Source organism: Molossus molossus, unplaced genomic scaffold (assembly GCF_014108415.1).
Source record: "Molossus molossus isolate mMolMol1 unplaced genomic scaffold, mMolMol1.p scaffold_m16_p_3, whole genome shotgun sequence".
Taxonomy (NCBI): domain Eukaryota; kingdom Metazoa; phylum Chordata; class Mammalia; order Chiroptera; family Molossidae; genus Molossus; species Molossus molossus.
Genome location: NW_023425366.1, coordinates 110,275,103 through 110,298,748, shown reverse-complemented (window position 1 = coordinate 110,298,748; position 23,646 = coordinate 110,275,103). Strand labels below are relative to the sequence as shown.

The following is a 23,646-nucleotide window of genomic DNA, read 5'->3' as shown; positions in this document are numbered from 1 at the left end:
AACTGTCATCAGCATAGAGGTCTCGGCATTTAACAGCACATGCCGGCCACTGTGCTCCTCGTGGGAGAGTGTCTACTCGGTTCGGGTACGAGGACAGAACTGTTTCGTTAGGAGGGGAAGAGACACCTGGCTGTGCCGAGCACTGGGGTCACGGCTCCAGTTTAACACTATCAGATGCAGTCTGTCGAGGACTTAGCAGAGACCACACCTGGATATCCAGCTGGGATTGAGGTCCACGTGTACACATTCACCGTACGCTATGCGAAAACAGTTTGATTCACAAACAGAGAACTTGAGACGGATGAAAAACGCATCATTAGGAGAGTTTATTCAAACACTCATGCAGAGATATTCCAGCACATTTATTCTTTTATTCCCAGGCTCCAACCCTCAACCCCTTCTCTTTCTTAAAGCTGGGATAGGACCCAGCTCTCTGATTTATGTAAAAGTACATACATTCACCAATCTGCCTGGTATACTTTTATATTTAGTAAGTGGTTGGGTGCAGCTGCTGTTTCTGTCAAAATTGAAAAAATAGTGGAAGTGAAAAGTGAATGGATCATAAACAGCCATCATTTTTCCTTCATTAAATCCATCAGGTCGTCTTCTATTCCTTTCTCGCTCAACTCATCTAAACTGTAGTACCGGTGAACAATTTTCTCAGCGGTGACCACCACGACTCGGAGCCCGTGGGTGTCTTTGCCCAGCTGGCATCCGATGGCAGACGACACCACCATGTCAAGGTTCTGGTAGGTGCCTCCGGCATTCCTGTGGTAGTGACCCGAGAACACAGCTTTGATACCTGCAGGGAAGGAGAAAGAACATTAGGGGCCAAGGGTTTCCATTTAGGTCACGTGGAGGCTCCAAAGTGTTCTTGTTTGAACAACGCATCATCATACTGCATGCGTAAGATCATGCAGGTGTAATGCACGAGAAGGCAGATGTGTGATTCCGGGATCTTTCCCGGGAGGACTCGCATGTGCAGGATGTTATCGCATCTGTCACAGTGAGTACAGGGAAGGGTGAGGGAAGACAAATAGGAAAGGACCGTGAGGTGAGTACTGGGAGAGAGGAAGAAGGCTGAAGGAAATATTCTGAGGGCAATATGAGCGGCCATATGATTGAAGTTACATGTCTACGAAAAATAATGGATATGGAGTTCTGGTCAAGGTAACACAGCATGTTCAATATTTAATGTAATCCTCCACTCCAAACTTAAAGCAATGATGGATACAACATAAAGCAAACCAAAGGACAGAGGCAACCGTAACATCAAAATAAATAGTGCGAAGGGCCAGAAACAAAATAAACAGATCTCTGGATCGGACACAAAGCAGGGAGGCAGAGGAACGAGCGGGGTGACAGTGCCTCTGGGAGTCAAGCTCTTGGCGTAAGATAATCAAGACGGAGAGCACGTTCTGGGAGACGAGGAGTCAAGCCTGGCCCCCGACGGAAACAGAGGTGGCACGAGCGCTGGTGTTTACGGAAGGAGACTGAGGAAAAGGGCCGCTGCCTGCTGCCTCGTGCCCGGGCCCAGGGCAATGCCGTGCTGGTGTGTTAAACAAGGATTCCAGAAAAAAATAAATAAAGACCTGATTTGTAATGTTTCCTAATCTCCATGGCTGATCTCAAATGACCAACACGGCGTCACTGACCCAGAGCAGGAAGAGACGCCTGGCTGTGCACATTACAGTGTTTCCGCCACACAGATACAGGCGCTGTCAGCCTCGTCAGCACGGGTGACCGTGATACGTAGCAAGACAATTAGAAAATGGTAAGTTTCGAGTCCTTACTACCTTTGCTGTTTAATATAATTTATTTAAGGGTGAATTTGAATAATTTAAATAATGGCTGTTTAACAACCTGCTCATAAAATTCCTTAAAATGTAATCATTGGTTTTGGAGCTGGTAGGAGCTGACCGCAGCACACCACCGGCGAGGGCTGGCAGCCGCCTGTGGTCCAGGAAGGAAGGAGACACAGGCTCAAGTCTAGGAACAGAAACACATTTCCCCAACAATACTGTGGGCAAGGGCGCGAAGTCACTATAAGACCTGGTCCTGGATGGGGCTGGGCTGGAAGTAACCAACACCATAGACAGGGGAGGAGTTAGTGAAGAGAGAAAGTAAGAGAAAGAGAAAAACAAAAACAAAAACAAAAAATATCTCTTACTCAAATTGAACCTGAAATTAAAAAATGCCACCACCCATGAAGAAACCTCAAACTAAGTAAGACGGTCTACAAACTCTTCATTTAGGAACACAGATTCATTCCAGATTAAGTCAATGATATAAAACTGTCTGGAAAACATTTTATTTTATTTATTATTTTTTAAAATATGTTTTTACTGATGTTTTTGAGGGAGAGAGAAACATCGATGTGAGAGAGATAAATCAGTCAGCTGCCTCCTGCATGCCCCACATTGGGGATCGAGTCCACAATCCAGGCATGTGCCCTGGCTGGGAATCAAACTGGGACCTCTCAGTCCATGGGATGATGCTCAATCCACTGAGCCACACTGGCCGGGTTTGTCTGAAAAATATTTTAAATAAATGGGTTTAGGATATCAAAAGTCCTTAGTAAAGGACTAATATCTATTAAAAAAAAAACTGAACAGCCCTGGCCGGTTTGGCTCAGTGGTTAGAGCGTCAGCCTGCGGTCAACAGAGACCCGGGTTCGGTTCCCGCTAAGAGCATGTACCTTGGCTGCAGTTTGTCCCCGGCCCTGGTTGGGTCGTGTGGGTGGCGGCCACTCGATGTGTCCCTTTCACATCGATGTTTCTCTCTCTTCCTCTCTCTCCTTCCCGCTCTATCTGAGTAAAAAATGGAAAAATATCCTCAGGTGAGGATAAAACAACAACAACAACAACAAAAAAAACCGAACAAATAACATGTTATGAAGCAAAACAGGCATACATTGAATAGATATAGTTGAAAATGAAAATTTAGAAATGGTGGACATAAAAGAAATTACCATTAAAATTTAAAACAAAAACAACCCTAAGTGGCAAAAATTCTAGACTTGGCATTAATCAAAGAGCTCATGTGGTATTAGTGAATAAAAGGCAGAACTGAGGAACTGAACCAGAAGATGACAGAGACCCAGTGATATGAACAAGCAGTTCAAAGAACCCAAAGGACAGATTAAGAAGTATCAATGGGTGCTCAAGAGAAACTGTAACAGGGGATTGGTATAAATAGTAGTAAGACTAATTTAAAGAAATAATAGCCGAGAATTTTCCATATCATAGTAAAATTGTGGAGCATCAGAGATAAAAAACTTAAGACAACATGGTAGAATATTACAAAGAAATGACAATTAGATAGCAGGCATCTCAGCAATAACAGAATCAAGGAGTTATACCTTCAAAATGCCGAGGGCAAGTAACTATACACTTCAATTTTTATACCTAGCTAAACCACCATTCAATTTTTGTTGTTGTTGTTAATCCTCACCCTAGAATATTTTCCCATTGATTTTTAGATAGAATAGAGAGGGAGGGTGGGAGAGAGAGAAAGAGAGAGAAACATCGATGTGAGAAAGACACATTGATTGGCTCCTCGTGCACAACACTGATGAGGGCCAGGGATCAAACCTGCAACCCAGGTATGTGCCCTTGACTATTCAGTCCACAGGCCAATGCTCTAAACATTAAGCCAAACTGGCTAGGGCCCATCATTCAATTTTAAAGGCAAAATAAATACATGCTTGGACATACAAAGACTAAAAGTTTACCACTTCCAAATCTTCACTAAAAGAAGACACAAATAAATGGAAGGCTATACCTGCTCATGGACTGAAAGGATTAATACTGTTAAAGTATCCTTTCTACCCAAAGCAATACCTATATAGAGTCAATGCAATCCCTATTAAAATACCAATGGTGTTCTTCTCAGAATTAGAATAACTAATGCTAAAATTCATATGAAATCAAAAAAGACCCCAAATAGTCACAGAAAGTTTGAGAACAAAGTGGGAGGTAGGATGCTCCCTGTTATCAAATTATACTATAAAGCTAAAATGATCAAAACAGCAAGGTACTGGCATAAAAACAGATATACAGATCAATGGAATAGAATAGAGAACCTAGAAATAAATCCAGGCTGACATGGACAATTAAGCTATGACAAAGGAGGCAAGGATAGTCAATGGGAAAAAGACAGTCTCTTCAATAGGCAACTTTGGGAAAATTGGACAGATACATGCAAAAAAACACAAATAAAAACATGAACCTAGAACACTTTGTTATACCATATAAAAAAAATAAACACAAAATGAATTAAGGACTTACATGGTAAGACCTGAAGCCAAGAAACTCCTAGAAGAAAACATAGGCAGTAAACTCTTTGACATCACTCTTAGCAACACTTTTTTTCAATGTCTCATTAAGCAAGGGAGACAAATGAAAAAATAAACAAATGGGACTTCATCAAACTAAAAAGATTTTGCACAGTGAAGGAAACCATCAACAAAACAAAAAGACCTACTGAATGGAAGAAGATATTTGTTGATGATACACCAGATAAGGGGTTAATATCTAAAATATATAAAGGATTCATGTAAGTTAACATAAAAAAAATCCAATCCAACTTAAAAAGTGGAAAGTGTACTTGAATAGACATTTCTCCCAAGAGGACATACAGATGGCCAACAAACAAATGAAAAGATGCTCAACATCACTAATCATCAGGGAAATACACATTAAAATCACAAGATAACACTTCACACGGCTCAGAATGGCTATCAAATAAGTACTGGCAAGGATGTGGAGAGGGAACCCTCACACACTGTTGGTGGGTTTATAAATTGGTGCAGTCACTGTGGAAAATAATATGGATATTCCTCAAAAACTTAAAAACAGAGCTGCCGTATGACCCAGCAATTCCACTTTTGGGTATTTATAAAAAAAAACAAACCCAAAATATCTATTCAAAAAGATATATGCACCCCTATGTTCATTGCAGCCAAGATATGAAAGCAATCTAGATGTCCATCAACAGATGAATGGATAAAGAAGACGTGGATATACATATATACACAATGAAATATTATTCAGATACATAAAAAGAATGACATTTTGCCTAGAGAGTATTATGCTAAGTGAAATACGTCAAAGACAAATACCACACGATTTCACTCATACGTGGAATCTAAAACACAAAACCAATGAACAGACAAAACAGAAACAGACCCGCCGATATAGGGAACAAGCTGATGATGGTCAAAGAGGAAGGGGAGTGGAGGGGTGGGAATTAAAAAAAGCTGAATTTCACTGTAAATATAATAAACTTGCTTTCATAAAAAGTTTTAAAAATGGAAAAAGAACATTATCAAGAAAATGAAAAGAAAGCCCACGGAATGGGAGAAAATATTTGCAAATCATACATCTAAGGTTCTAGTATCCGGAAAATAAAAGAACTCCTACAATTCAACAATAAAAAGAAATAACCAGAAAGGCCGTAGCCACCAGAGGGAACAGAGAAAGCAAAGGCTTCCCGAGTGTGATCAAACCTCACCAGGAAGTTTCCAGGAATCAGCTAAGGAAGGTCTCAAAACGGGCGATTTCCTGGCCTCCCATTTACTGTGTTTTTTTTTATCCTCACCCGAGGACATTTTTCCATTTTTGGTACAGATAGAGCAAGAGGGAGAGAGAGGAAGAGAGACAGAGAGAAACATCAATGTGAAGGGACACATCAAGTGGCTGCCACCCGCACGACCAACCAGGGCCGGGGACACACTGCAACCGAGGTACGTGCCCTTAGCGGGAACCGAACCCGGGTCTCTCTGTACCGCAGGCCGACGCTCCAACCGCTGAACCAAACCGGCCAGGGCCCATTTACTGTGTTTTGTATTAAGTACAAGCTTTAATAATTTCTTCAATTTTTTTTTTTTGTATTTACAGGAAAATTTATAGGTTATTTATAAAAGATTACAACCCTTTTAGGCACTACTTGGTTTTGCACATTAAGAAACTCAAACATTTATCAGCTCTTTACAACCTTTAGTTCACCACAGTCAATAACAGTGCATACTATTTTAAACATAAAACATAGTTTTGAACCTAGTAGGGAAGTAAATGGGATTTCTTACTCTGGTTTATCTTAAGGGTTTTAACTGTGATGTCAGAAGCTTTCATTAGATCAACTAAAATGGAGATCGAAGGAGAGAATGGGAAGAACTGACTTGGAGCTCGGAATCTGCCGTGGCTAAATATTTAATTACCTTCTGATGGCTGGTGGGATAACGCTGGAAAGAAAGGTTCTTTAACCTTTGGCCATATTTCCCCTGCTTTTCCCAGGATTAAGGACTCTGGGAGAATATTAAGAATGAGAGTACACTGCCCAGCTGGTGTGGCTCAGTGGATAGAGCGATGTCCCATGGACTGAGGTGCAGGTTCAATTCCTGGTCAGGGCACATGCTGGGGTTTCCAGCTCAATCCCCAGTGGGAGGCGTGCAAGAGGCAGTGAGTCGATGTATCTCTCTCACATGGATGTTTCTATCTCTCTTTCTTCCTTCCTTTCTCTCTAAAAAAATCAATAAAAACGTATTTAAAAAAGAAAAAGAATATTGCAATTGAAAATTGTCACTTTGAATTCTACTGATTATTCAGAAATTCAAGCTGATTTGTGTTTTTATCATAAGTGGGATTCTTTTTTTTTTATCCTCACCCAAGGACATTTTTCCATTTTTTTGTTCAGATAGAGTGGGAGGGGGAGAGAGAGAGAGAAACATCGATGTGAAAGGGACACATTGAGTGGCTGCCACCCGCACAACCAACCAGGGCTGGGGACAAACTGCAACAGAGGTACATGCCCTTAGCGGGAACCGAACCCGGGTCTCTCTGGACCGCAGGCCGATGCTCTAAGTGCGGAGCCAAACTGGCCAGGGCATAAGTAGGATTCTATTTCATGATATAAATCTATTTCACTCTTCCTCTTTTTTTTTTTATCCTCACCCGAGGACATTTTTATTTTGAGATAGAGTGGGAGGGAGAGAAGGAGGAAGAGAGAGAGAGAAACATTGACGTGAAAGGGACACATTGAGTGGCTGCCACCCACATGACCCCAACCGGGGCCGGGGACAAACTGCAACCGAGGTATGTGCCCTTAGTGGGAACCGAACCGGGTCTCTCTGGACTGCAGGCCGACGCTCTAACCGCTGAGCCAAACTGGCCAGGGCTCACTCTTCCTTTCAATAGTTTCTTTAGGCTTGTGAAATTTCTTCACTACATTTAACAGCTGTCCTATCCCCCACTCCCCAAATCAGTTTTCTTTTGTCACTAGGGCTGAGGAAATAAACATTTTCATACACATACACACACTCAAAATAACCAAATCAACAAATGGGTAAAGGACTTAAACAAACATTTCTCCAAAGAAGGTATACAAATGACCAATAAGTACATAAAAAGATGTTCAACATCATCAACCATCAGGGAAATTCAAATCAAAACCACAATGAGATATCACTTCATGCCAACTAAAATGGCTATAATAAAGTAGATGAAAGATAACAAGTGTTCGCAGGGATCTGGAGAAACTGGAACCCTCTCATAGTGCAGGTGGGAATATAAAATGGTGCAGCAGTTTTGGAAAACCACTTTGGAAGTTCCTCAAAAAGTTAAACATATAGTTACATGACTCGGCAATTTCACTCCTTGGTATATAGTCAAGAGAAATGAAAGCATCCATTACGGCAAAAATTGTACATGGATGTTCATAACAGCATTTATTCACAATAGCCTAAAAGTGTAAACAACCTAAATGTCCATTAACTGATGGATGGATGGATGGATGGATGGATGGACAAACAAATGTGGTACATCCAGGCAACAGAATAGTACTCAGCCATAAAAAGGAGCAAAGCATGGACACATGCTACAACATGGATTCACCTCAAAAACGTTACGCTGAGTGGAAGAAGTCAGATACAAAAGGATGCACACTGTGTGATTCCACTGATATAAAATGTCCAGAATAGGCAAGTCCACGGAGAAAGAAGATGACTGTTTGTCAGGGGGCTGGGGAGGAAGGAAAAGGCAAATGGAGAGGGACGGCTGAAGGGCACAGGGTTCCTTACAGAATGGCAAAGAGGATTTGGAATTAGACAGTGACGATGGTTGCACAACCTTGTGAATGTATTAAAATCACTGAATTTTATACTTTAAAAGTGAATTTTATGGTATGTGAATGATATAGTTCGATTAAAAAATGCAAAAAGAAAAGGTGGGGGGGAAAGGGAGGAGGCTAGAATAATCCGTGTGGTAATGGATTTGAGTTGGAGACATCTGTATGAACTCATGTTTAGCTTAATATTGAAGCAAACAGCTACATCCAGAAATATTTACAGATGTGTAAATACACAGGGTGGTACTCAGACACACATTCTCTCGCTCAGCTGAGAGTGTCTGAGAAGCAAGGACATAGGTTAGCAGTGAGCATGCCTAGTGCTCAGACCTTGGTTTCTCACACCATTCTCCAACCAGACAGATGCTGGATCTGTGGAGAGATGGCTGACTGGAGGGTGGGGGCGGGGGATACACTGGACGAGCCTGGAGTATCTTGCAGCGCCAGAAAGTAAGTGAATGTTCAAAAATGCACAATGACGGGGCACGTCTAAGGGACGCAACAGCCAACTGAAAGAGCTCCCAATGGCCAAATTTAACAATTGAAGAAAACAAAACTAGAATTAAATTATAACTCAAAGCATAAAAAAAAAAAAAATCCACAAGTCCAACTGATATGATTAAATAAATAAATACACGTGGGAGAAAGACACAAACCTCCCATACTGAAGACTCACAAATGACTTAAATAGACATTCTGCCTTCAAGGAGGTGGGGCATAATGTCCCGCCCCAGAGGTGTGTGGACTGTGCACAGTGACTTCCTAGAGTAGGATTTCAGTGGAGAAACTGAACAAATATGAGCCACATGGTAAGTCATGTTAATAGTATGTGCCTTTGACATGATTGCAATGAGATATCATAACCCCAGCATGAGAAAAACATCTGACAAATCCCAATAGAGAGACATTCTATAAATGCTGACCCAAACGGTCAAGGTCACTGAAAACAAGGAAAGTCTGAGAAGCTGCCTCAGCCAAGAAGAGGTGGAGGGAGTGTGATGACTAGTTCCAATGTGATATGCTAGACGGGATCCCGAGCCGAAGAAGGGCGTTCGGTAAAAAGTAAAGGAATCTGATTATGGACTTTATATACCATGCTAGCATAAGATATTAATAGTAGGGGAAAGTGGGTATAAGGTATATGATAATTCTCTGTACTATATTTGTAATTTTTATTTAAGTCTAAAATTATTCCAAAATGAAAAAGAAACATATATATTATTTCTAAAAGAATAAAATGGAATATATAGCTTTTAATCAGCAAAGAGGGTGAAAAAATCGCAATCACTACACCAACTAACCAACCAAACAAACAAAAAATAAAAAATGTTACTAACACAAATGCTGGCTCTGGTGCAGAGAGACAGGATCACTCTTACAGGGCGAGAGGAATGTCAAGTTGTACAGCCACTCTGCAAACTGGCTAGCAGGTTCTTATAAAACTGAACATGCAATTACCGTATGACCTAGCAACACAACTCCTGGACATGTGTGCCAGAGAAATGGAAACTTATGCTCACTCAGAAGTCTGTACATAGCCCTGACTGGTTTGGCTCAGCAGTTAGAGCATCAGCCTGTGGACCCAAAGGTCAAGGGTTCGATTCCCAGTCAAGGGCACGTATCTGGATTGCATGTTTGATCCCGGCACTGCTCAGGGCCGTGTGGGAGGCAACCAATCAATGTGTCTCTCTCACATCAATTTTCTCTCTCTCTCCTTCCCTCTTCTCCATCTAAAAAAAAAAAAAGGAAAAATATCCTTAAGTAAGAATTAACAGCAGCAACAAAAAATCTGTACACAGATATTCACAGCAGCTTTATGTGTATTAGCCAGAAAATGGAAACAACGTGCATGTCCTTCAATAGAAAGATAAACTACCACGCCCACACCATGGAAGACTACTCAGCATACAACCTGCATGTCCTTCAACAGGTGGATGGTTAGACTACCACGCCCACACCATGGAAGACTACTCAGCATACAACCTGCATGTCCTTCAACAGGTGGATGGTTAGACTACCACGCCCACACCATGGAAAACTACTCGGCATACAACCTGCATGTCCTTCAACAGGTGGATGGTTAGACTACCACGCCCACACCATGGAAGACTACTCGGCATACAACCTGCATGTCCTTCAACAGGTGGATGGTTAGACTACCACGCCCACACCATGGAAGACTACTCAGCATACAACCTGCATGTCCTTCAACAGGTGGATGGTTAGACTACCACTCCCACACCATGGAAGACTACTCAGCAATACAAGAAGAAGAACTACTGATACACACAACTTGAATGAATATCATGGAAAGTATGCTGATTAAAGAAAGCCAAAAAGATTTCATGCTGTTTGATTTCATTTATGTCACACTTTTTGTTGTTGTTGATACATGTATTATTTTATTTTTGTTACAGATGTTTCTCCTTTTCCCCCACAGACACCCTCCCCCTACCCCACCCCCCGCCAAGCACTGTTGTCTGTGTCCATTGGTTAGGCATACATGCATATAAGTTCTTTGGTTTATCTCATCCCTCCCCTATGTCACATTCTTGAAATGACAAAATTATAGGTATGGTTGCTAAGAAAATATGTTTAAAATGTTTACAGCAGCTGCTGCTGGTTAGTGGGATTCTGGGAGACTTTTGACAGGGCTCTCAAGACCATAGCCACAAGCATGTGGCAGCGACTGAGACCCACCTGTGGGCAGGTGCGGCTGTCTGTGAGCTGAGGTCCACATGTAGGGAGGGAAGGGACGGTGACCCAGGTCTCCCCACAGCCACAGGTGGGGAGAAACAGCTGTTCCCATTTACGATTAATAGGATGCAAACAGACACAACTCATTTCAGAGGGTAACAAGATGCTATCTTCTCACATTTCATTGTGCCCTTGACCCAACACCACCACATTGATAGTAATTTATCCTTCGGAAATGCCCAGTGAAGAGTCCACAGACGCAGGTGTGTTGTGCCTGTGGGCAGAACGCACAGTGCGGTGCTCACTGCGGCACTGTTTGCAGTGCTCACTGATGGGAGGCTGGGTAAACCGTAGCAGGTGTACTTGAGAGAAGAGGTAGATTAACAGATTCCGACAATGAAAGGCACCAAATAATCAGTTGGAACAGGAAGATGCAAAAAGGGTTGTATGATCCTGTTCTTGTAAAAAACAAACAAACAAACAAACAAACAAACAAACAAACAGATAACGTATGTGTAAGAGGGTGTGTGTGAATGTGTTTGTACCTCCGACTGAATGGGGGAGAGATATACACTCAACTCCTCACACTGGTTATTTCACAGTGAGGCTGGTTGGGTGGGACCGGTAAGGTGGGCACCAGCATAGAGGTGGTGCGACAGATGGACTGGGGAAGATGACGGGAGAGATGGAGGTGCCACCATCCCAGGGCCTGAGCTGTGTGGTTCGAGAGCTGGGTGCCCAATGGGTCCTCGCTGCAAATGGAGACGTGAACAGCTCCCGAGCACTCGCCCTGGAAATGACTGTGTCCTCGCGTTTCAAAGCCTGCGGCCAGCAGGGACCCAAACGGGGGCGAGTGCTATTAGTCCCGCCTCGAGGAGCTCCTAATGGCCTGTCGGGAAGCACTTAGCACTACTATTTCGTTGTACGCTAAATTATGTTTATGAAATCTGGCTCTTTGTGCCTAATTCATAGTTGCAAACTGTACTATTCTGGAAGGAATGTTTGGCAATTTTGAAAGTTGCTCGCATTAGCTGTAATTAGCTGTAAAAACTCATTTATGTTTAAATTTCACGCCGTATCGATTGGCATTTGCAGAGACAGGAGCGTTAATGGGGGCTGTTCAAGTGACCGGGGGACTTTCAGAGCTGGGCTTCTCTGCCGTGCACGGTCCCATCCACCTTCCCACTCCAGGCCCCTAGGGCTCACCGTTATTGCTAATGTCCCATGTCACAGAAAATGTGACTGAATGCAGACCCTTACACAAGCGACGATGCCCGCAGAGAACGAGCAATAAAGACGAAGGAGGTGTCGGTGAGCAGAGCCCCTGTGCCCAGAACCGGCTCCCCTCTGCTGGACGAGGGCTCCCCACCCCATTTCAACAGGGACTCGGCGTTCTGGAGTCCTGAATGAGACCCGCGTTGGTCACGCAGCAGGTGTAGAGGACGTCGGCCGGAGGCGGCGCGGGCACTCTGATGCCAGAGCCCAGCTCTCACCTGGCCTTGCGGGCTGGGGTCTGCCTCAAAAGCAGGAACACGAACAGAACTCTCCACTCTCCCAGGTCCCGGGGCAGAGTGCAAGGCTCTGAGGTAGTTCTGGTTAGCCTAGTGAAAACCAAAACACATGACGGGACTCGGGGTGGGAACCAGAGGCAGAAGCCTGGTGTGTGGTAGTGGGAGTTTCTATTTCCCACTTTATGGCAAGTCCAAGGTTATGTTCCCCTTGTTTTGCCCCAGAGGAAGGGCCAATACTAAGGCAGAGTGGGGTGAAGACGACAGGATGCTAAGGACTTCATCCATCATCTCACTGAATCCTCCCAATGGACGTGTGTCGTAAGGACCTGAATGATCTCCATTTCACAGATTAGAAAACTGAGGCCTGGAGACATTAAGAAACCAAGGCAAAGTCACACAGCTAGAAAACAGGGCAGCCAGGATCAGAACGTGGGTGCCCTGGTATGTCAGAGCCCAAGCTCTTGCCTGCCTTGTGGCCTCCAGTTCTGTCCTTTGGAACCTTCGGCAGTTTACTGAACTTCGTGAGCCTTGATTTCCTCATTTGTAAGACAAATGGCAACCCCTGTCTCATGGGTGGCAGGTTTGGAGGAGAGTTCGGGTGCCGGTAACAAGCACCCAGTAAAGAGCAGGTGTTCATCATCTCCTGAGGCCCCCTCCAGGGCAGGGCCAGCTGCTCCTCGCTGGAGGGGGACGGACGTGGCGTGCTGGCTCTGCAACGTGCAGGCTCTGGTCCGAGGGAGAGTCCCGCCCCTTTCACACCAACAGGCCATGGGGACTTGTAAGTAGTTTTGCCCATCTCGACTTTGTATTAGCTTCTGATAGGAAAGCATTGATTCATGGCTCAATGGAGGCAGGGAATGTATTAATAAGTCCTGGTTTCCCTGATGGGGAATTGATTTTGGCCATGTTTTTAAGAGTGGTGCAGGATTTCCATCTGGGCTGTTCATCAGTCATCTGGCCAACATGCCTCTGTGGTTCCTTAATTGAGTATTACGTATGGATTGTTTCTGAATTATGAACTGCTGTGTGGAGTTGACAAGCATCTTCTTAAATTACCACTAGGAGAATTCCCAGCAAAGGCAGCCCCTGCATCAGCAGAAGACGACTTCTGCGGCATGAGCTTCATGTTTATTTCTCCACGGTATTAAGTCATAAAGACGCCATAAAAGCTATTTTTAAGCTGCCTTGATTCAAATTCATTTCAAGTCAGTCAGAGGACTGGGATGCACTCTCCGTGTAGTTTAACATTCTAATATCAAAAACTTGTCTTGAATCAATCAGGAAATCGGAATCTACCTTGGGACAATTTTGATATTAAAAACTAGCTTCCTGCCCTGGCTGGTTTGGCTCAGCGGTTAGAGCGTCGGCTTGCATACCAGAGAGACCCGGGTTCGGTTCCCACTAAGGGTATGTACCTCGGTTGCAGTTTGTCCCCGGCCCCAGTTAGGGTCGTGTGGGTGGCAACCACTTGATGTTTCTCTCTCTCTCTTCCCCCTCTCTCCCTCCTGCACTATCTGAAGATAAATGAAAAAATGTCCTCGGGTGAGGATAAAAACAAAACAAACAAACAAAACTGGCTTCCTTACAGCCTGAGTGTGACTTAGGCCTGGAAAGTGTGAACAAGTTAAAATTGGACAGCTTCTACTTTCATCCCGCCTGAGTACACGTCTGTGAACACCCCATGCACCTTTACACTGCCCGCTGAAACTGTGGAAATTCTGTTGTGAATCATCAGTCACATCGAATTTGTTCTGTTCAGTGGTAAAAGTAACTCGTTAAAAAAAAGAAAGTGGAAAAGAAAGCCTGGATGTGAACATACAGAAAGCAGGTGTTAGTAACCCTTTCTGCAGAAAGACTCTCCTCATCAGGCAGCTGAGAGGCTGCGGCCACGGGCCGGGGGCCTAGGCAAAGGGGAGGGACAGGTGTGTCCTACTCAGGGCCGGAGGGTGAGCTGCTGACTCGAAATCGGGGTCAAGGCTCATTCAGCCAGAGGTTCTTCACTACGAAGTTCTGGTTTTGATTGCCGACTTGGGAGTTCTGCACTCCGGCACATCGCACTCCGAGTCTCACCAGCATGCATCTCTCCAAATGCCAAAGGGCCTGGGTCCAGGCGGCCGGGCCAGGTGGAGAGGAAAAGGCCGTCTCGCGTCCTGGGGGAGGCAGGAGGCCGCTGCTTCGGCCCATTTCAGACAACGAACATTTGTACCGAGCTCCCTCTGGGTGCCAGGTGCTGTTGGAGTGTAGTGGGCGCCCAGATCGACATGCCCAGGAATGGAAAGCTTAAGGCCTGCCTACAGCTGGGCAGTAATGTAGAGTCATTCATAGTAAAATGCAGAAAGTGACAACAGCATGGTGTAGCAGTGCTTTATTTGCTAACACCCACTCCGAGCTGAGCACTTGGAATATGCATCATCTCAGTTAAGCCTCATGGGGACCCCCATGAGAATATGACCCACCTCCCCTTATAGGTGAGGGAATGAGCCACAGAGAAGTTGACTTGCCCAGGCTCACACAGCTAGGACGTGTACCGGGACCAGGCTAGCTCGAAGCAGTTGCTCTGTCTACCCCCCGGAGGCACAAAGTGTCAAGGGTCATGGCACTGCAGGCCCAGGAAGGCGGCTTCCTGGAGGGGTGGCTTTGACCTAAACACATGCCTAACTTACTCTAGTTTTTTGCTTGTGTCGGACTGGGACTTGATTAGAATCATGATTCTGGTGATAATAATGAATAATAATAACTAAGAGCTACGGAGTATTCACTATCTGTCAGACATTGTTCTCAGCACTTGACATGTTATTAAGTCACTTAATCCCCACAATTTCCCCATGAAGAAGGCACGATCACCCCAGGTTTGCAGATGAGAAGACAGATGTGGAGACAGTAGTTTGCCTGCGTCAGCCTGGAAGTGTCACTCTGGGATCTGAACCCCGAGTCAGCGCTCTTAACCAAACACCTGCTAAGCAGAGGTAAAATATAAGCACATCATGAATGGGACATATGAGCAAAGAACAGGAGTCAGGTGTGTTCAGGAAGCAGCAGGAGCTAAACAACAACAACAAGGCTCCTGCTGACTGGCCACCTATCAGCAGGTATTTCCTCTCTAGCCTTTGAATCCTCACCAGACGTCTCACATAGGAGACATTCTTATGTGCGTCTTCCAGGGACGAGTGGGTGACAGTAGCAGGGTTCCGGGTCAGATTCTGGTTCAGGTGGAGGGCAGGGGAGGCAAGGCCAGAGGGCCAGACCAGACGGGCTGAAATGGAATAAGACCAAAGTTCCAAGCTCAGGTTTGGGTCTTCCTTTCCTTCTCCTGATAAGCATCAAAGCATCCCAACACTTCCAGTTTCAGCCACTCACTGATTCAGTCCTAACTTGATCTGCAAACCTTTTTCGTAAAGGGCCAGACAGTAAATATTTTAGGGCATGGGAATCTCTGCTGCAATTATGCAACTCTGTCTTCCTTTGTAGGGTAGAAGCAGCCACAGAAAGTAGGTAAGCACGTAGGCATGACTGTGAGCCAATAAAACTTTATTTACTAAAGAGGGAGGAGGGCAACCCCCTAGTAACCGGGGAAAAGAAATAGCATCTAAAAAAAACCCAAAAAAACATTTGGGTGATCAAAATTCAGTCATGATTTCTTGATTCTTCAAAAATTAGAAGCTTCTGAGCTTCTTAAAAATAAAGGAAACAATACTTTGTAGTTCAGTTTATGAAACTGCCATTCCGACAGGGGGAGACGAGTGCATTTGCCCAGCACAGAACAGTGCTTCAGTGAACACAAAATCGGTCAGTTACTCTGTAAACATGAACATCTCTAAAGACCTTTATCTACGTTAAACCAAAAGGGTGCACATCCTTCCATTTAAAAACGTAACTCAGACCTGAAATGTTAAAGAGAATTGCTTGCTGACAATTTTTCTTGAAATAAATAGCTAATGGGTTTAGAGTAAACACATGTACCAGTGAGCAAAACTATAAATTTAACCCGCCTGTATAGTTTATACTCCATCAGTGTAAACAGGTACTGTTGGACTGGGTTGCTAGCTGTCCTGCAGAGTCAAGACGGGGCGGAGAGAGCTGTGCAGTGCATTGTTCAAGAGAACGCAGGTGAGCCTCATGTGTGATGTAAAATATTCTAGTGTCTACAGTAAAAAAAAAAAAAGTAACAGATGCAATTAATTTTGGTTATTTAACCCCAAACATCTAAAATATTATCATTTCATTGTGTAATCAATATATGAGATAGTATTAATTTTCCACTCTTATTTTCATACTAAGTCTTAAAAATCCGGTGTGTGCTGCGGTCTGGAGAGACCCGAGTTCGGTTCCCGCTAAGGGCATGTACCTTGGTTGCAGTTTGTCCCCGGCCCTGGTTGGTCGTGCGGGTGGCGGCCACTCGATGTGTCCCTTTCACATCGATGTTTCCCTCTCTCTCTCTTCCTCTCTCTCCCTCCCACTCTGTCTGTGCAAAAAATGGGAAAATGTCCTCAGATGAGGATTAAAAAAAAAAAAAATCCGGTGTGTGTTTTATACCACACCGTGAATGGGGCAGACGTGGAAATCCAGTGCCAGCCTTGGCACTTTGTAACTGAATGGCCTTAGTTTCGGCATCTGTAAAATAGGGATTGCAACAGCCACCTTGTAGAGCCGCGGTTGTGAGAAACCGCTGTCCTGTGTGCAGCACATAGTGGCCACCTAAAGAGGGCCCCAGCTATATTAATTAAAGCGCTGAATATTTCTGTAACAGAAATGCTGGATTACGATCATATCACAACTTATGATAAGGCACTTTGGCAGAGCAAAAAAAATGTAACAATGCCACATAAACAAGGCTGGCTCCAGGGTCAACAATTTCCAAATTTTGTAAGAAAATTGAATTGCGGGGTCAAAGCATCCGTAGGCTTGTTTTCTGTACAACTTAGTATGATTGAAGAACCATGAATGGCACCTATTTGACCAGTTGTAACATACCTACACACCTGGAAACCATCACCAGGATCAAGATCATGAACACGTCCGCGGGCCTCCCTGTCCCAGGCCTCCACTGACTTGCTTTCTGTTCCTATAGATTAATTTGGATTTTCTGTAAATGGAATCATACAGTATATGCAATTTTTTATTTGGTCTGTCTTCTTCCACTCAGCATAATTTTGAAAGAATCACGAAAGCACGACTTTGAAAGATCTGTCAGGTATCAGGAGTTCATCCTTTTTACTGCTGAGCAATATTCCATTATATGGAAATCCTATAATTTGTTTACCCACTCAACTGGTGATGGATGCTGAGGACGCTTTCAGAATTCCCCCAGCTCTTTTGATGGAAAGTGATTGACCATATATGCTTGGGTCTATTTTTTAACTCACTTTTCTGTTCCACTTATCTATTTATTATCTTTTAATACTAATTGCCAAACAGTCTCAATCACTGCAGGGTTATAGTTAGTCTTGAAACCAGGTAGGGTAGGTCTTTCAAGTTGTTCTTCTTTTTCCTTTTATGTGTAATTTGCATGTCCACAGAAATGTTAGAATCAGCTTGCAGATTTCTACTGAAAATAAAACTATAGAAGTGTTTATTGGTATTATGTTGATTCTCTAGATCAATTTGGCGTACACGCTACATTAACAGTAATCTTCCAATCCATGAACATGGTCTATCTTTCCATTTACCTAGGTCTCCTTTCATTACTCTTAGTAATCAATGTTTTGTCATTTGTAGGGCAGAGGCCTTACATATCTTTGTTATTTCTAGGCATTTTCTGTATTTTGGTAACATTGTAAATTGAATTACTTTTACAATTTCACTTGAAAATAGTTTGCTGCCAGAGTATAAGAATAAAATTAATTTTTGACTATTAACCTGATATCTTGAGACCTTGCTAAACTCATTTAATAGTAGTAATTGTTTTGTAGGTTCCTAAGACTTTTTCTAAGTAAACAATCATATGATCTACATTTTGAGAGTTTTACTTCTTTTCTGGTCTAGATGATTTTTCTTTCTTTTTCCAATGGCTGGAACCTCCAAACTGCTGTTAAACAGGAGTGATGAAAGCAGGCATCCTTTCCTGATTCAGGGGGAAATATTCCCAACATTTAGACTTTTGATATGACTGTCAAATTATCCTTCAGGAAGTAAACCAGTTTAAATCCCCAGAAGAGTGTGAGAGTGTACTCACTAAGATTTCGCCCCTTGGTGGTCGTGCAAGGGACAGCCTTGCAAAGATGAAAAGGAAGACTGTCCAGGACAACATACTACATGTTTCTGTATCAGAAATTCTGAGTAACCACCACCCTTCCTGTTCTTCACTGTGTTGGACAATCCTTATCACTTTAGTCTTGACAAAACCCTTTCATGATATACTCTGGTGGACATTGTCATTGTCCCCACCAGGCCCCTTTATAGGCTTGTGTGTCCACCCTCCAGTTCCTGGGAGCGTTGGCTGCTAATGGCTCACAGTGGCCCTTCTCCTGGGACCTGAACCAGGGCCGCCTCACTCAGGAGGTTGCCTCCCCTTGCTGGGGGAAGGGGCATAGCCAATGACTGACACAGGGAGCAAAAGGTGAGGCTCCAGGTCATGTACTGTATGATTCCATTTATATGAAATACCCAGAAGAGGCACATCTATGGAGACAGAAAGATTTCTAGGGCAAAGCGAGAGGGAGGATTTGGGGAGGAAATGGGGGAGTGACTGCTAAAGGGACAGGGTTTCTTTACAGGGTCATGAAAACGTTCTAAAATAGACTATGGTGATGGGTGCACAACTCCGTGAATAGACTGAAAACTGCTGAACTGTACACTTTAAGTGAATTGTATGGTATGTTACTGGTATGGCACATCAATAAAACTGTTATGGAAAAAAAGCAAAACAGGGAATAATGAGCACAATAGTAAAAGCTATCATTTATTGAAGATCTATGAGCCAGGAACCACGAACAAGCCTAATCACGTGTATTATTTTCAATTCTTCAGCATTCCTACAGATTCCTGTATGTGGGGGTTGGAGGGCTTGGCTGCCTCCTCTAGGTGGGGCCACCTGTGGTAGGATCTGTGCTCTGCAGCTCTGGCTGGATGAGGCTGAAGTCCAACCCCAGCCGAACACATACCTTTGCTTATCTTTGTTCCTTCCTTGCCTTGTCCTACAGCCTCATCTCCCTGCTCCCCAGCGGTCCCCTCACATGTCCTCTAACCCCTGTCTTGGACCCTGCTTCCGGGGATCCTGACCTAAGGTCAGATGGACCTCCTGCCACCTCTGTTCCTCTACTTGTGGTGGCAGAGGCAGCCCGAGGCTCCAGGCTCGACTTCTCCCTCAGCTCACCCACTTTGAAAAGAACAAAGGCTTTCTCTTGGAGCTTCAGTTTGGTCTTTTCAGTGGCTTCTACATTTTCTTTCCACTATTTACCTTTATTGCTTTTCTGTGTTCAAAAGTGACGCGCGGATAGGAGGGAAGAACTGACGCGCACAGTGACAGCGGAGAACGAGGAAGACGCCAGGAGCTGATGTGGAAAGGGTGCCACAAGGGTATGTGAGTAAGGTGCAAAACACCTCGCACGGCCACCTTCCTTTTGGGTAGGAAAGAAAGGAAAATAGGAAAACACACACATGACACGTGCAACTAACCCTCAGATCAGGAAAAAATAAGTATTTGCAATATCTTTCACAAATAATAAAAAATAAAGCAATTGGGGTAAAACGCCAGATAAAGCTGAGTAAAGGGCAAACAGATAGGCGTTCGTTTTACTTGCAGCTTTTTTGTAAGCTTAATAATATCCCCAAATAGCCCTGGCCGGTTTGGCTCAGCGGTTAGTGCATCGGCCTGCAGTCCAGAGAGATCCGGGTTCTGTTCCCGCTAAGGGCATGTACCTCAGTTGCAGTTTGTCCCCGGCCCTGGATGGGTCGTGCAGGTGGCAGCCACTCGATGTGTCCCTTTCACGTTGATGTTTCTCTCTCTCTCTCTCCCTCCCACACTATCTGAACAAAAAATGGAAAAATGTCCTTGGGTGAGGATAAAAAATAAAATAAAATAACATCCCCAAATAAAAAGTTAAAAGAAAATAACAATGCCTGCTTGCTAAAAGTAAAATCAAATGTAAAAATACAGAGCATAAAAAAAAGGAGGGGGAGAGAAATCTCTTCTCATTTTAAAAGTGTGTATTACCCAAATAATTTAAATATCGGTACAAATAATAGATATTAGGTATAAGTCTATAAAAATACATATATGTACAAATACATTTAATGTCACAAAAAGGAGACATGCTATCTATGGATTTGCAACTTGCTTTGATTCTCTCGACACTGTATCATTTCATTGTTCCACTCAGGACATACAGAGCTACTCTAAAAAATCCTGAAAACTATTTCTGGTGTGCAAAATCAAGGCTATCAGATGATCATTCTATATTGTGAACTGGGAGGTCAGGGCGTTCAGAGACTCTCAGCCCTTCAGGGGCTGCTCAGGTAGATGGGGACACTCAGAGTTAGTACAGCTTCTGAGAAAGCCCTGGGACCTGGGGCAGGGACGCTCCTGGGAGGACGGCGAGGTCTCGGGGGAGGAGCCATCTACCTTTCCTATTTGCTGCAGGATGGTCAGCACAAGAAGAGACTCAGGTTAGCAGGTTACAGAGCACCTGACCTGGGGGAGGGGTGCCTTATCCCATGTGGGAGCTGAGCCCCTATCTTCTGAAGGGTGTGAGCAGCCACAGGCTGGTGAGGGCTTCACTGCCATGGGCCCAGGTGGCCCGGGAACCTGCGTCCCTGCCTCTTCTCCTGTGGGCGCAAACCACCGACGTGTGGTCCCCTCAGGCATTTGTTCAGATGCCTGGTCCACATGATGCCAAACATCTGGCTTGTGTTAAGGATTCGCAGCCACCTCTTGAGATTCTCTCTTCCTCTGTATTTTCCTTTCTGTTATTTTACGTGTTGTTTGGGCAGAAAGTAATGGGTCACTTTTTTAAATGACCTAGACCCAAGGCCAGATCATATTCTATAACCAGAAGAGATTTCTTTTCTTTCCTTTCTTTATAAAAAATGGTTCCCCCTGCTCGGCTGGTGTGGCTCAGTGAATTGAGCGTCATCCCATGGACTGAGAGGTCCCGGTGTGATTGCCGGTCAGGGCACATGCCCAGGTTGTGGGCTCGATCCCCAATAGGGGCCTTGCAGGAGGCAGCCGATCGATGTTTCTCTCTCACATTGATGTTTCTGTCTCTCTCTTTTCTTCTCTCTACAAAAATCAATAAACACATATTTAAAAATAGTAATAAAAATAAAAATGGTTACTTCAATTTAATTCCTTAAAAAAAGGCACACTGGCCAGTTGGCCTCAGCAGTTAGAGCGTTGGCCCGCTGACCGGAGAGTCCCGGGTTCGGTTCCTGCTAAGGGCATGTACTTCAGTTGCAGTTTGTCCCTGACCCTGATTGGGGTCGTGTGGGTGGCAACCACTCGATGTGTCTCTCTCAAATGGATGTTTCTCTCTCTCTTGCTCTATCTGAAGATGAATGCAAAAATGTCCTCGGGTGAGAATAAAAAATAAAAAAAGCCATGTAAATTACACTTTTCTTTGCCTCACCTACATACTAATTGACATTGTACTCTTCCCTTTCAAGGCCCCTGTGAGTGGGACCGCAGGAGGGTGGGAGGGGTGAAACTACGGCTAGCCTGGCAGAGGGGTGGGTGGAGGTGGCTGCAGCAGGCGTCCCGACACAGGGCAGCGGGACAGGCCCGTTTGTTCACCACGGACATTTCCCTCCGCCACCACACCCTCCCACCCGGGACACAGCCTTCCCACTCGGGAGCAGGAGCCCCCTCGGGCCTGGAGGCCTGTGGGTGCAGCGCAGCTTCCCTGCCAGGGACTCGGAGCAAATTACGTCCTGCCACCTCCTCTCGGTCCCCTTCTTTTCTACACGGGAGGCTATGGTCAGCTTTGACATTTCCTTTTCCCCTTCCTGGCGACTTGGAAATTCAAAGCCTGTGTGTGTGGGAGGAGGGCTGGAGCTCACGAGCAATCTCTGGCTGCCAGGGGAGCAGTGGCGGCTCAGGGGAGGGTCAGGAGACGGCCGGAAACTCCGTCTGCCGCGGCCACTGTGTGAGTGTGGCTCCTGCGTCGGCCTCTCTGAGGCTCAGCTTCCTCCTCTGGGGTGAGAATAACATCAACCAGCCCAGGGTCACGACAAGTTCAGGTGAGCCGGAGCCGTGCCCAAGGTCACACAGCAGGAAGCTGCGGAGCCGTCTCAGCGGTGCGCAGTGATCACACCTTCCTTCCATCCTTTCCTAAGTATCAAAGAGATCTTTTTTTCATTTGCACAAATTACATCTTTTTTTTTTTGCTATTCATAATATCCTCTTTAGGAGCTGGAGCTGAGGCACACATTAAGGTTTCCATCCAGAATGGACAATTTTCTAGATTTCCATTACCCGTTTCCCAGGGCCCATCTTAAACACAGCTGTCAGGACAAGAGGCTCATTAAAAAGATTGTTTTGACTGATGGCATGTTCATGTATCAAATTGGAAATCCATCCAAAAATACTCAAGGGAGGTGACAGGGGTGGCAGCAAGTCACGGGGGGGAGAGTTTTGCAGTGTCGGAGATGAAATGTACCAGGGGAAAAGGGACCTAGGTGGGACTTGAGCCAGGGAGGTCTCGGGAGGGGGTGCCGCAGGCATGGAAATGGGAGCCGGTTTCACTCTAGCAACAGGACAGACAGATTCTAGGCAGGCAGAGGTTCATTAAAGAGTTCAGTGTTCGCTTCTCCATGGCCCTTTAGATGGTGGCTTTCCCTGCTCACTGGGTGACCACAGCCTCCCTATGTCATAACTGCAGCCACCCCCCCGCCCATGATTCCGAATGCTTTCCCAGCCCAGACTTAGTTCTCGGACTGCTCTGAGGACCTCTCCCAGCACCCCTGCAAACGCCGCTCACTCGCTCACTCACTCGCTCAGTCCTTCTGCCCCAGTGCCTGCTCCTCCCCTTGGGGCTCCCTGAGCCAGCAGGCACAGTCACCAGGCAAGGCAGGAGGCACTCTGGACTCCCTTCCCCCTCCTGGGCCGTGTGTCCTGTGGGTTTTCTGCCTGAACCCACTCATAGCCCTCTCTGCTCTCCATCCTTAGGGAGGTCTTTGTGGCTCCTGGTCTCCTCGTCCTCCTGCCTTCCAGTCTGCCCTCCTTTCTGTCCCCAGACATGTCAGGACACTCAGCTGTCAGTGGCTTAAAGGTAAAGGGTGTACTTGGGTGTATTTATGATGGCTGCTGCATCCCACAGAGAGGCAGGAGGTGGCAGCCAGGGCGGATGCAGCTGTGTGAGGGTCCCACTGAATCCAGGTC

The 23,646-nt window shown here is 45.0% G+C and overlaps 1 protein-coding gene across 3 annotated transcripts in view; it reads right to left on the bottom strand.

Annotated features, from left to right (window-relative positions):
* Nucleotides 1–302: 302 nt before the first annotated feature.
* CPPED1 (calcineurin like phosphoesterase domain containing 1) overlaps nucleotides 303–23,646 on the bottom strand; it is a 111,704-nt gene continuing 88,360 nt past the window's right edge. For all 3 annotated transcript variants that reach the window (XM_036279649.1, XM_036279651.1, XM_036279650.1), the window contains one exon: nucleotides 303–802. In XM_036279649.1, coding sequence (XP_036135542.1) covers nucleotides 573–802 — 230 coding nt within the window. In that variant the 3' untranslated portion in view covers nucleotides 303–572. The remainder of the gene's footprint in view (nucleotides 803–23,646) is intronic.